This window comes from Lycorma delicatula, chromosome 3 (genome assembly GCF_047948215.1).
Source record: "Lycorma delicatula isolate Av1 chromosome 3, ASM4794821v1, whole genome shotgun sequence".
NCBI classification, from domain to species: Eukaryota; Metazoa; Arthropoda; class Insecta; order Hemiptera; family Fulgoridae; genus Lycorma; species Lycorma delicatula.
The window spans coordinates 223,395,708-223,409,553 of record NC_134457.1 but is presented as its reverse complement, the minus strand read 5'-3'; the positions used below and the strand labels follow the sequence as shown (position 1 = coordinate 223,409,553).

The 13,846-nt window shown below is 35.8% G+C and overlaps 1 protein-coding gene across 1 annotated transcript in view; it reads left to right on the top strand.

Annotated features, from left to right (window-relative positions):
- The first annotated feature begins 2,088 nt into the window (after window positions 1–2,088).
- Window positions 2,089–13,846, top strand: part of LOC142321320 (uncharacterized) — a 29,000-nt gene continuing 17,242 nt past the window's right edge. Inside the window, exons 1-2 of the mRNA XM_075359311.1 lie at window positions 2,089–2,117; window positions 8,285–8,396. Coding sequence (XP_075215426.1) covers window positions 2,089–2,117; window positions 8,285–8,396 — 141 coding nt within the window. The remainder of the gene's footprint in view (window positions 2,118–8,284; window positions 8,397–13,846) is intronic.

Below are 13,846 nucleotides of genomic sequence, written 5' to 3'. Positions count from 1 at the left end.
CCCCAGTCACATCTTCCCCGGAGCATGCAGCCCACCACGTTGTCCGCAGTTAACCACGTGAGTCCCATTGTGCACACTCAAAGAAAGTGTGGTGCGCCGTGTCTTTGTCACTACAGTATAAGCACTCCGGGGAGTCCCTCTTTCCAAATCTATGTAGGTACGTCATGAAATCCCCATGGCTCGACAGGAACTGGGTAAGATAGTATCCCACTTCCCCAAATCCCTGCCGGACCCATGGCCTGATGTTGGGGACAAGTCTCCTGGTCCATTGTCCTTTGGTGGAGGCCAACCATCTGTCCTGCCAATCCCACAGTAGCTCTTCCCAGGTGTTCTTTTTGGTCATTCCTTCTCAACTTCTCATCAGCTGCCTCGACCGTAGGGTTATTGGGGGAACCCCCGCGATAACCTCAGCCACATCTCCTGAGATGGTTCGATACGCCAAGGTTGCCCCTATCAATGCTCTTCTCTGTAAGAAGGTCAGCTTTGACTAATTTCCCTTCATGTTTAGGGCCTCTACCCACACCGGCACTGCATAGAGCAGCGTCGATGTGGCCACTGAGAGAATGAGTCTCCGTCTTCCCGCTCGGGGTCCCCGCATGTTAATCATCAGGCTGGCCAACCTGGCCACCACTCCTCCATCTTCCTCACCGCCTTCTGTATGTGCTTTGAGAATTGGCAGGATTTGTCAGGATTGCAGGAAACGCCAAGATACTTTGCAAATCTTGACGTGCGCACCTGAGTGCCTCCAACCTCCACCACAATGTCCCTCAGCCGCCTCCGGCCCACCATGGCTACCGTCACAGTCTTCTGTGGGGCTAGAGCCAGCCCCTTCTCCTTCAGCCAGTCACCAACCATGCTCACCACGCTGATCGCTCTCCTTTCCACCTCCTCCTTCGTACTGCCAGCCACTAGGAGCGCCAAGTCATCCGTGTAAGCCACTGCCTGCGTGTCGTCCAGGAGCTCCAGCCGTAGCAACCCATCATACACCAGGTTCCATAGCTGTGGACTGAGCACAGATCCCTGCGGCACCCTTCCACACATCTGAAACTCCTCCCTTCCTTCTTCGGTGTCCACTTGGATCCTCCTCTGGAGGTAGTTATTTAGCATTGCTATTATGTACTCGCTGAGTCCTCTGTTCCTCAGCGAGTCCATGACCACCTCCCACGGGATGCTGTTAAACGAATTTTTTTACGTCTAGGAGGATCACAAGCGGTATCCTTCTCCTTCTCGACGTGCCGCTTGCCGTCTCCCGTGCCCAGTCCATCACATACTTCACGGCGTCTATAGACTACCTTCCCCTTACGAAGCCGAATTGCCGGGGTGAGAAGCCCCCACTGGCATCCACTTCCAATCTAATTCGTTCCATAATGAGGCGCTCCAACAGTTTGCCTGCCACATTCAGTAAGCACAGGGGCCTGTACGACTCTCCTTCGCCCTCCTGTGCTTGGTTTTTTGGAAGTAGGACCAGCGGGGCTTCCTTCAATTCTCGTGGAAACCTGCATTCACGCAGCGCTTTATTACAGATTTCCAGTACAGTCCCCGGATGCCTTTCCACTAGCTTCTTTACATAAAGGCACCCAGGACCTGGTCCGGACCCGGACTCTTTATGACTTTTATCCTCGAGGCCGCCCATTTCAGTTCCTCGATTGTGAAGCGCTGCTAGTATTCGCATTCAACCGGCCGCCACTCCATCTCCCGTAAGGGGAATAGTCGACGAACCGCTCCCCGTGTCTGACTCCTTGAAAGTTTGGGGAGGCGCCTACCAAACTTCTTCATTACTGGGGTCGACATCCAGCTCCACGAGCAGCTTCATCCAGGCCTCGCGCTTGGCCCTCTTGGTCGCCATGCTCAACTGTCTTCTGTCCAGATGATGCTCCTCGGTCAGCTCCTGTACCTGCTGCGGGTTCCTTCTCCTCTCCCTCTGCAGCCGCCTTCTTGCCGCCATGGCCGACGATCTCAACGCAGCTATCTCTTCACTCCACCAATACACCCTCTTAGGTTTTGGATTCCTAGGGGGGTTCTCCTTCTGACATACCTCCTTCATGGCCATCGCCATCTGCTCCGGCCCATATTCATGAGTCCTCTCCAATGCCTCCATTATGGCATCCGCAGCTCTGGTAAGTTGTGCGTCGCTTGGACGCCAGCGTCTATTTTCATCGTGACGAGCCTGTCGCTCACACTGGACGACGAACACTATCGCCCTATGATCGCTCCCAAGCTCGTCCTCCAGCACAACCCATTCCATCACCTTCGAGGCCACTCTCTCCGAGATTGTGGTGATATCGATCACCGATCCCTCCCCTCTTGATGTGTATGTCAGGGTCTCCGGCGGGTTGAGCCCCACCATGCCCACAGCTTCCAGCATTGTAGCCAGCTCATAGCCTCTTGCCGTGAACCTGATGCCCCCTAGTTCCATGCTTTCTGCATTGAGATCGCCGGCCAGGATGACGGGCTTCCTTGAGTTCCTTATGACCTGCTCCAGATCCCCCAAACCTCTCTATTTCACAGTTTGGGAAAATGTATCCACATACGACCACGTAGCTCGTCAGCTCAACCGATACGTACCAATTTCCTCTGCTGACTTTCTGGACCGCATGTTTTCCGGATACACTTAGGATGGCTGCATCCCCATTTCTGTCTACTATCCCGTGTTCTGCAGCCACCACCCTCATGTTCGGTTCGGAGATCAGGAGCAGATACACATCGCTGGCCAATGCAGCCGTCCATACCAGGTCACGGGCAGTCGGACTCCTGTTTTTGTTGATCTGTAAGCACTTCATTGATTAAAGTCCTTACAGGCCCAACTACCCATCCGATGGCCACTTACCCCACAGGACACACATTTGGTCTGCTCCGTGCAGGTGGCCTTCTTGTGTCCCAGGCCTCCGCAGTTGAAGCAGTTAGCACTGCCATCCCACCTTAAGCCTGCTTGCTGATGTCAGCCTGCTCGCCTCGCTTCCCGGCAACACCACCGTGGCGTTTTGGGTGTTACCGTAGGCGGACCGCATCGACGTAACTCTGGCAGCCGTCTGTCCTCCCAAGGCCTTGGTGACAGTCTGACAGACCTCCTCCCTCGTTACCTCTGCATCCAGATCTTCCACATGTAGGATGGTCAACCTCGCCGCAGGCCCCTTGTCCACATACTAAAAGGGCTGGACACTCTCCAGCCCTTCTAGTATGTGGTCCACCACATCCTTGTCCTGTCCATCCACGAACAGGGCATACGTCTCGCCAATGTCCTCCATTCCTGGCTTTTCTCCCAACTCAGTCACTCCCATCATTTCCCGCAGCACCGTACCAGGGCGCAGGGGGCCAGTATTAAGCCACCGCTTTACACCTGGAGTCACTTGGCAGACATGTTCTATGTAGGGGCTCCTTTGTACCCCGGATATGTCAACCACGTACACCTTCGTGTTCGTATCTTTCTCCTGCGGAAATCCTCTTTCCACCAAATGAATCTACCGAAATATGGTGTCTACCGTGGCAGAGGACATTTTCAGTTGTTATTTAATTGTTTGTATGTTGGTTTTGTATTTGTGTACAAGTTATTTTCTGCAATATTAGGTTCTTTTGTTATGTAATATTGAATCTTCGTGTAATAATTAGTTAAAATCTACCACATTTAGAATATTTTGTTTTTAATAAACGTCAAAATTTTTACACTTTTATTTAAATTCTGTGGACTTTATTCATGGCATTTTACAAGTATAAAATTCTTTACAAGTTTCGTTTAAAACTTTTATATACTTATTATCAATTTAACAAAGATATTATTTGCTAAACATAAGATAGTGTTTGTCGACTACAATCTTTTGTCTTTTACTCCAAAATTTCTTGAAAATTACTAAAAAACATACTTCTCGGAATTATTTTTTTCTTTTAGTTTTTTAGGTCAATCTTCATAAATTTACTCCTATCTTGAGTCCCAAGAATTACAGTCTGGCTTAATTTTACTGAAGTCACACACGCTAACTAAGCGCTTCTGAACCTATGTTCATATGAACTTTCTTATTTAATTTCACCTGTACCCTATGTCTTAAAAATTTGTTACATTCTTCATTAAATAAAACGTCAATACAGTTAATATTTTTTTAGTATTATTAGATAATAACTTAATAAAATGTCCGCTTAAAAACATTATAATCCAATGGTACTTAATTTAAATTTCTATGGACATAGAAACAAATACATAACTAGTTTTTACTAATTACCTTCTCTTTCGACCTTTCAGAATGTTTTTGTACAGATTTGGCAATTACAAAGCCCTTGCTTTCTTCCATCTTCTGATCGCTGCTGTAAAAACAACTAAACCAGTTTCGCATTCCTTCCACCGACTAAACTAGAAAAGGGAACAAAAAAGGAACAACACACACAAACATGGAGGAATACACATGCAGAGTAAAAAAAACTACTTTCCACCAGTACTCCAGTGTCAGCACTGTGAGAGTGACAGTGCTCTCTCTCCTCATATTAAATGTTGTCGATAAAATCAAGTGGAAATAGGGGTGCTACAGTTCCACAGTGCCTATACGCGAGTTACTACTGCCCGTGAATGAACTAATATCAGTCTGAGGAATGTAATGTGAACTCTAGATATATAATATTAAATACTGTGGATAAGGTCTTGTAGATAGAAACCTATGAACCAAGTAAGCCCTCTGATCTTCTTGCTAGAAAAAAATTGAAGTGCCCAAGAGGTACCTTAATATTGTGAGTTTTCTCTGGAATAATGTTCTCTGTTGGCTGTAACCAGTTTTAGAGACAGGAGAGCATAGCATTTTTAGAAAATGATTTCTCAGAATGGAAAGATATCTTAACATTCCTGAATAGCTGGGACACTTCTAGCAATCATCAAAGACATAAAAGGTAGTGTGACCAGTATTTGAATTGCCGTAGATTGAAAAAATAGAGTAGGGAGAAGAAATTTGAACAAGTTTACATAACCATACTACAACACAAAGTGATCCCTAACAAGAATTTAAATAACCAGTGACTAGTATTAGTTGAAATAACCACTTCAAAACTTCATAGATTTTAACACCTATTTTTCTTTTTTCATCACGTTATGACATTGAATAAATACAAAGCAGTAATAAATTTGTAGTCATATAAAGTAAAATTTTTTGTCACTGTTTTGTAATATAAAAAATAACAGAGCTGATAGGAAAATTTCCAACATTAGTCAAATTCCCACATTCCAAATTCCCACATTAGTCAGATATATTATTTTCTGTATAATACATTTATTTTATAAAATAATAAAAATTATTATAATATTATTATGTTTTAATAATATTATATAATGTAATAAAATGAATAATATATAAATACTATTATAATAAAAATTAAAATATATTTTAATGTGGTGAAATAAAATGAAATCTTATAGTTAAAATGAAAAATGTTTCAAAAAAGGATCTAAAATAATTACTTAATTGGTGTAATACTACAACAGTCTTCTATCTTTATGTATGATTTTTTAATTAGCTTATATAAATGTTTATAAAATTCTATAGAGTTGCCTGCTGATCATATATTTTCATTATAAGATTAGTTGAGTAGATAATTCCATTATTGCATCAAAGTGCAGAAATGCATTCATTATTTCTAAATCCAGTTTAGAAGTAGTACTTCTAAATCTAAATCAATTCACTATATTTAAAGAATCATTATTTCGGTTTAGAGTTTACAGTTGAATGACCTTAACAGTATCTTAACACTATACATCTAATAGAATTAACAAATAATTAACCATGTCCTACAGAAATGATCTTTATAGTTATTGTTGTGAACTAGACAGGACTTCAATCTTACAAGAAACCAAAGTTAAAATAAAATATACATATATTTAGTATTTCAATATGTATATATTTTTCATTACCAGGTATGAATGTATATTAATATAAAGGTTTTTGTTTTAATTTTATTTTAGACTTTGTTTTTTGTATTAAGAATTTAGTTTGTAAAACATAAGTTGTGAGTTTTTGAATTCTGTGATAAACAGAAATTAGATTTAAATAATTTGTATAACTAACATAAACTTATCGCTACTTCTTTATCAAGTATACATACATTAAAAGTTCAATGTTCTTTAGCCTAACAGAATGACATCTTAAAGTTGAACGTCCGACCAGTTGACATTTTTTTTATCAGTAACTGTAAATTCTGCCAATAAACCTTATTAAATTTTACTTTTAAATCATTGTATGACATGTATTACATTACAACCATTATTTATTAGCATAATACTATATTCTATTAATATGAATTTTATTTATATTATTAATTTTTTTGCTGACTAAGTTGACTGTCACAAGCCTCAAATAATAAATTTTGTAAATGGGTAGTAATCATTAGGAATTTTTATAGTTCTTTGTACTTTTAATTTAGGGCCCTATTTTATAAATACATTGTTTACAGAAGGATTTAATAATTTTTAACCTTTCTGGGGCAGTGAGAAGAATATTAGAATAAATCATGATGAATCTGTTTGTTTGGGACCAAATAAAAACATAAATCTAATAAATTCATGTAGAAGATCTCATTTAGAGGATTATTCCTTATTATTGTTCTGTATGGATCAATTCTAATGACTATGTACTACACTCTGAAATTAGTGTAGTTATTTAATTATTATTAATTAAAACAACTGAAAGTTTCTGCTTGTCAACTAATCTATGATATTTGTGAATGTTATACATTTAACATTTAATTACCTTACCTAGCTCACTATATGAACCAAAGACGATTCACTGACTCATTCTTTAGTCTCTTCTACGTCTCTCCACATCTTGTGATTATGCTATTGGTTCAAAGTATATCCAGATCCTTATTTATGAAACTGTTCCATCTAAGCTCGAGTCTCCTTAAGTCACATTCCCTTTGGAAGCCTTCATATACTATTTACTATTCTTTCTTCTCTAAAGACGTATCAAACCATTCAATTTTTCTTCTCCTGTTATAACATTTTCCTCCTTAAAAAAATTTTGTAGCTCCACATTCTTTGTTCATCTGACCTGCTTGACCCCTTGCAACAAATTAGAAATTTTCTCAAAATCTTACTTTCAGATAATAAGTTTCTTCTCTTTACTTATGTAATGTCTATACTTTATCTTCCTATGATGGAACTGATCCGCAATGGCCTTATATTCATCAACAGTCAAGCAGTGAACATTTTATTTAATTCACAGAAACAATCCTGTGCAGAATTTATTTTATCTAATGCCTCCACTTCGTTATTATTAGTTCAGTTAACTGTACTTTCCAGGAATTTATTGTGATGCTGCTGTGATGAAGATTTTTCATGTTTTTCCTTGATTCTTCCTAGCAAATGCTGTTGTAGTTTCTTTTTATTATTTTTGGAATAGCACAACTACTTTCTTATAATATCTATAATTATGTTCTGAACTGAACAAATTTTTATTTTTATTTACGGGCATTTCTTTCCAGGATCTGGCTTGAACTTATCCTCTAGGTGGTTGTTAGTACTGTACTGCAGTTCTTTGTACACTTCCATCATTTCTCATCACCCAACCCTTTCTTTTTCCTGTTTAGCCTCCGGTAACTACCGTTCAGATAATACTTCAGAGGATGAATGAGGATAAATGTATGTATGAGTGTAAATGAATTGTAGTCTTGTACATTCTCAGTTCGACCATTTCTGAGATGTGTGGTTAATTGAAACCCAACCACCGAAGAAAACCGGTATCTACGATCTAGTATTCAAATCCGTGTAAAAATAACTGGCTTTACTAGGACTTGAACGCTGGAACTCTTGACTTCCAAACTAGCTGATTTGGGAAGACGCGTTCACCGCTAGACCAACCCGGTGGGTTTCATCACCCAACCCTATTCATTATCTATGTACTTCTTTCTTTCATTGGGTTTTCTTATGGATTTCATTCCACAAGTCATGCTTAAAATGTGTGACCATGGTTAATATGTGGGATCCTGTAAACCATCCTTGATGGCATCTAATATGTTGGTAGCATGTAAACCAACACAAGATTCTGTTTACTATCCAGCAGATGCATAGAAAGCCTAAAAGTTACACTCCCCTATCAAGTGAAATCTAAACACTTCTGTAATACAAGTATACTCGTATATACAAGATAGCACTTACAATAGTTCGCTAGAGATAACTCTTACATAGCACAGTATAATATATCTGCTAACATGTAAGTAGGCTACTAATACAATATTAGCCAGTTAAAAGGTTAAGTTAATTAATAAATATAAATCTAGTACATATTTATTTTAACCCTCTATCTTTTTTATGTTTTAGGTTAATCATATTCTTAATTAATTTAATGTTATTTACAAATGGTGAAAAAGTATGGATCAATCCAAAGCCTCGATATCTTCCATTTCCAATGGGAATTGGAAACAAAATTCAGGTAAAAACAATTTCAAATCAAATTGTACATCTTTTAATCTTTTTTTTTTTATGAGGAAAGTCAAGTGAAACTAAATTTTTCTGTTTCTGATTTATAAGTTCATTCCTTTTTGAAAAGGAATACTTTGAAAAGTGTTTCCTCAATAAAAGAAATTATCCAACTCCCTTATCAAACATCCCAGAATTTGATATGTCTTCTCATGAGCAGTATCTTTTAATGTTGCAAGATAGCATTAAATCATCTGATAATATCATGAGATACACTCTTACAAATACACTTTTAATTAATAAGTTGAAAAGAAAACAGTCAATTACTAAATATATTGAAGTATACTTCCAGATGATCTTTGCAGAATTAAAATAAATTTCCTTCTTGAAAGGTATTATTAATGTCATGCCATTAAAATAGAATTTATATACATATAAAATAAAATACACTTTTTTTTCAAATATGTCATCATTTAATTTATTCTATATAATAATTAACTAAATGATTGGAATACACCAATAATTATAGAATTGGGTAAAATTAGATTATATACAGTACAAGGTCTGTTCAGAAAATAACCGAACTTAAATTTTTTAACCCATTGCACTCTTCTGTCGAATACAGTTTGACGTCAAAATTTACTGGTACTGCTCCTTCAACTATAACTTGACAATGAAATTTACACATAGCACTCCTTTGTAGAGTATGGATTGACATTTTTACTTCCTTGTATGAAGTAAAGGAAGTATTGTGATCATGAAAAATTTCGGTTTTCAGATTTCAACTGAAATATCCATTTTGACCATCCCTGAATCCATTTTGATTAGTTTCGGCGTGACGTCTGTACGTACATACGTACGTATGTACGTGCATACATATGTATCTTGCATAGCTCAAAAATGATTAGCCACAGGATTTTCAAATTTTTTATTTATGACTGTTGAAATATCTAGTTGTGGACCTCCCCTTTTGATTGCAATTCACTTGACTAAAAATGTCCAAAAAAGCCCAAAATCAAAAAAATTTGCATTTTGGACTGTTCCTTAACTGCAGTAATAAGCCTTCATTGAGAGCTTTTCAACGATATACCGTAAGTGGCATCATTTTACCATTTTGTTATAACGATACCACTATATTTCCATTGGTTCCAGATTTATAGCCAAATAACATTTTAATTAATGAGATATTTTGGTCTTACAAGGGGAAGGCACATGAGTCAAGTTCAAGTATTTGAAGCGAGTGGTAGTGTTATTCTGCCCTCTCTGGTTTTCTCTCTGTTTTTCTGGGTTTTATGGTATTTTTATGGGTTGTGGGAGTGGAATCTGATTGTTGGATTATTTTGGAAGTACTGTTACATTTTATTTTTTGAGTTTTGGATGCTGGACTGATTTTTTATTTAATTTGTCCAGTTATTGAGTTTTAATTTTTTTATGAGGATTTACGATATGTATCTTCAAATTACATATATATATATATCTTACCTACTTGAATATCATTTTATTGTCTTAGTGGATTAAATAATTAATATTTAATAAATTATATTAATAGTGGCAATGGATTTAATATGTTTGCTAAATATATGGAGTATACTATTGTACATTGTACAATATATATATATATATATATATATTTATATATTTGTGCAAGTACAATATACTTGTACTTCTGTATGTGATTGTATATATATATATATATAGATACCAGTATATAATGTGACAAGAACAATATGATGGACCTGAGTAACGGATTCCTTCCATTTAAGAAGAAAGTATGAAAAAATATTTATGAAAGATTCCAGAAGAGTACTAGAAGGGATCCTTTTCTCAGGCTAACAGGTCCATTTAACTGTTGTTCTTTGTAATAATGTCAGTGGCATACCTCCAACAGTTGTTGTTGGATGAAAAGGGTTACTGGACCAGAGTAGGAATTCATGGTAAAATGTAAGGGATGATGAGAATTCTCATGCTTCAACAGGATATATAAACACTGCTCAGACCAGTATGAAGACCTGACCGACCTGACTATAGGTCAGTATGAAGCAAGTGCTACAGATTGAGCTTGGCGCTTCAGGTTGTGTTTGACACTATTGTAAGACAGCATTATGAATCAGCATATAGCAGAACAATGAGTAAAGTGAAGTCATTAGTGTTCCAGTGTGGAGAGTGGGTGAGTGCAAGAGGTTGTTCAGTGAGGTATTGGTAGATAATAAGTGAAAGTAGCCGGCCTCCGTGGAATGACTGATAGCATCTTGGCCTTTCATCTAGAGGTCCCAAGTTCGAATCCTGGTCAGGCATGGCATTTTCACAAAAAATGTCACACTACAAAAATTGTCATTCAACTCATCCTTTGAAGTAATACCTAACGGTGATCCCAGAGGTTAAAAAATATAATAATAAGTGAAAAATATAAAGTATTAAATTTATTCATAAATTGTTAGGGTAGTTCTATTGTAAACAGGTGTTTGCAGTGATTGGAATTGTATGAACCTTAACTGTCTAATCTTATCTGGTTGTTAATGCAATAATAGTTGTTAAAGGTGTTAATATTCACGGTTATTATAATGTCATTAGTCAATTGGACTGGTTTCTGGTTTTAACTACCTTTAAATAAATCCTGTTCTTATTTTAAATACTATTTTGAATGTAATTTTTTGATTATTATTATTTATTTGTCTTATTTTCTACATTCTTAAACTAATAAATTGTATTTATATAAACACTTGTATTTGTTAGTCTCTCAATATCCTGGTCGAGCTGTGAACACATGACTATTTAAATCATAAGAGGATGAATGAGGATGATTTGTATGAATGTAGATGAATCTTGCATTTTTTTCTTGTTTCCAAGGAAGCAATGTCCAAAATATTACATTCCACTGTGCATGAATTTTGATGCACAGCCTTTTGTTAATTCTGTCATTAATTTCAAAGGATTTTTTTCTGCACACTGCTTCAATCTTCAACCTGGTAACCTCTCAATTATAGTATCAGATTACAGAACAATACTCCAACTCCAATCAATCAGTATTTGCTAGAGATACCAAATAGTGCAAATTTACTGAAAGTGCCTATTCACCCAAAATCCACAATCCCACAATTCCTTGGGTAAATTTAACTTTTCCAAGATTTCTTTGAATTTCCTTTAACTTTTATCTTAAGAGTAAATTCATTTTAATCAATTCTGTTCTCTTAAAGTGTCTGTGTAATATTTTTTTGTATTTAAGACACTTTATGAGCTCTCTGAATAACCAACTGGGAAAAATCCCTGATCTTTCCCTCTTACAGTTACATAGTCACTTATTCTTGTCGGTAAAATAACTGAAAAGGTATTGGCAGATTCATGAATATTTGAGAAAGAACAGATCTCACTGTCTCTTTTACAGCATTGAACTGAAATGAGATTGTCACCTCTGGAGCAGCTGTAAACTTGCTTATTGGCACTAGTTGTTATTTCCTTCTCTATTCTGACATGCACTGTAAGGGCATTGACATGCACAATAGTCATTTCTTACAATTGCATTAAATAATTCAAGAGCAAGTTATGAGGTATGATTCCTTGGTTTGATGAAAATTATACTAATGAAAGAAAGCAGTTTCTATCCATAAATTCAAAGCCTTCTTCCGCCTTCTAATACATATGATACTGATTTCTACTGGTAACTTAAGGAAGCAATTGTTCCAACCAATTTCTGGTGGATTGGAATTCTCTAATGTAATAATCTTACATCATACCATATCTAATTTATTGCACAATTGATCAAAATATCTTTCCAGAATATCTGGGCTGAAATAATGGTTTCCAATTAACAAGTTATCATCTTTCATCCTTATTGCAACTCAAACATATTCCATAAATAATTCTAAATTCACCCTTCTGACACATTGAACACTTCAGTTTACTGCTATAAGGGATTCTCCTCCATGAGTTTTATCAATACATATACTTTTAAATCAATAATATATTTAATTACTAAAATAGGTTTTCTCAAGATACAAATATAAATGCTTGTACTTTCATCAGTAACTTGAACTTTTAAATTGTTTTAAGGATTTTATATTTTGTTTCTTGTTCTGCTTTAATTTTTGGATTGCTTTTGTTCTTACTTTTTAACGTATATTGTTTGTTTATAGTTTTAGCTTGTGGTTTTAAATATAGATATGAGTTAATACTAGAATTCAATTACAGAAACATATTTTTTTAAGATGTAATAATTAAGATTCCTTTTGGACTTTTATCGATACTAGATTTATCAATACTAGAGACTTTAAAATAGCACTTTTCAAATCATTACTAGTATTTCTTTATTTTATATAATTTTATTCAGTTTTTTGTTTATAATTTTTTTCAATTTTTGTCACAACTACTCATATAGTCATGAGAAGAGTGCTGATGTGTAATATTTTTTCTTTATTTTGGAAAATTAGATTTTAAAAAAAGCATTTTTATTATCATTTTTTCAATAGTCACCAGTTAATATAAATCATTCACAATTACATCATCGTCATTATTATAATCGTAATAACCAGTAATCATTATCATAGTAATTATAACACTAGGTAAGTAAGCTGACATCAGTTCTAATCACCATAATTTTTGTCTTGTGCATTACAAAATGTTTCATAAGCCAAAGTTTATGTGAAGTGAAGACAGTATGATTTTACTAGGTTCAAGTAATGGTAAATGCTTTACATTTTTTTATCAGCTACAAAGTTCTACTACAATGGCTAGTTGTTTGTGTTGCAATGACTTTTTTATCATAACTATCATTAATTAATTTTCCAATAATGCTCATTAACTAAATCCTCCATGTATACCAAGGAATAACCCAACTTTTAAATCTTTACAGACTTGCATTATGTGGTCTTCTTATTTTATACTTTTAATATTTAAGTCATGCTTTCATATCTTTGTTTCTTGTCGACTGCTAAAACTAATGAATTGATGGATGGTTGTAACTATTTTACGCTAAAACCTCTTTCAAGCTAACTCTTGATAAGTCAATAAAAAGTTTAATTTTTTTAGAATAACCATGACATTGAATTCTAATTCATTCATTAAGCCATCAACATCTGTGTGTGCGCATGCACACACACACAATTAATAACATGGTAGAGTTGATTGGTTGCAGTTTGCGTCTGTAATTGCAGATTGATTGTAAGAATTTTCTTTTATTTGCAAAAAGATTCCACTATTATTATCTAAATGCTGAAGTTCAACTTGCTTGCTTTGCTAACTTCAAATCATAAACTAAATAATTAAATTCATCATGTTGAATAAAAATAAGAGGATTTCTCATCAGACACATGACAAAATTCTTTAATATTCTCTTTTTTTTTGTTTTATTATCTAATGTTTTTGGTCTTAAAAGTACAGGTAACTAACTCCTTTCTGTGCAGCACCAGCTAAAGAACTGACTATTAATCTTCCTGTTTTACTGAGGTTTTTTCAATGAATATATTTTCA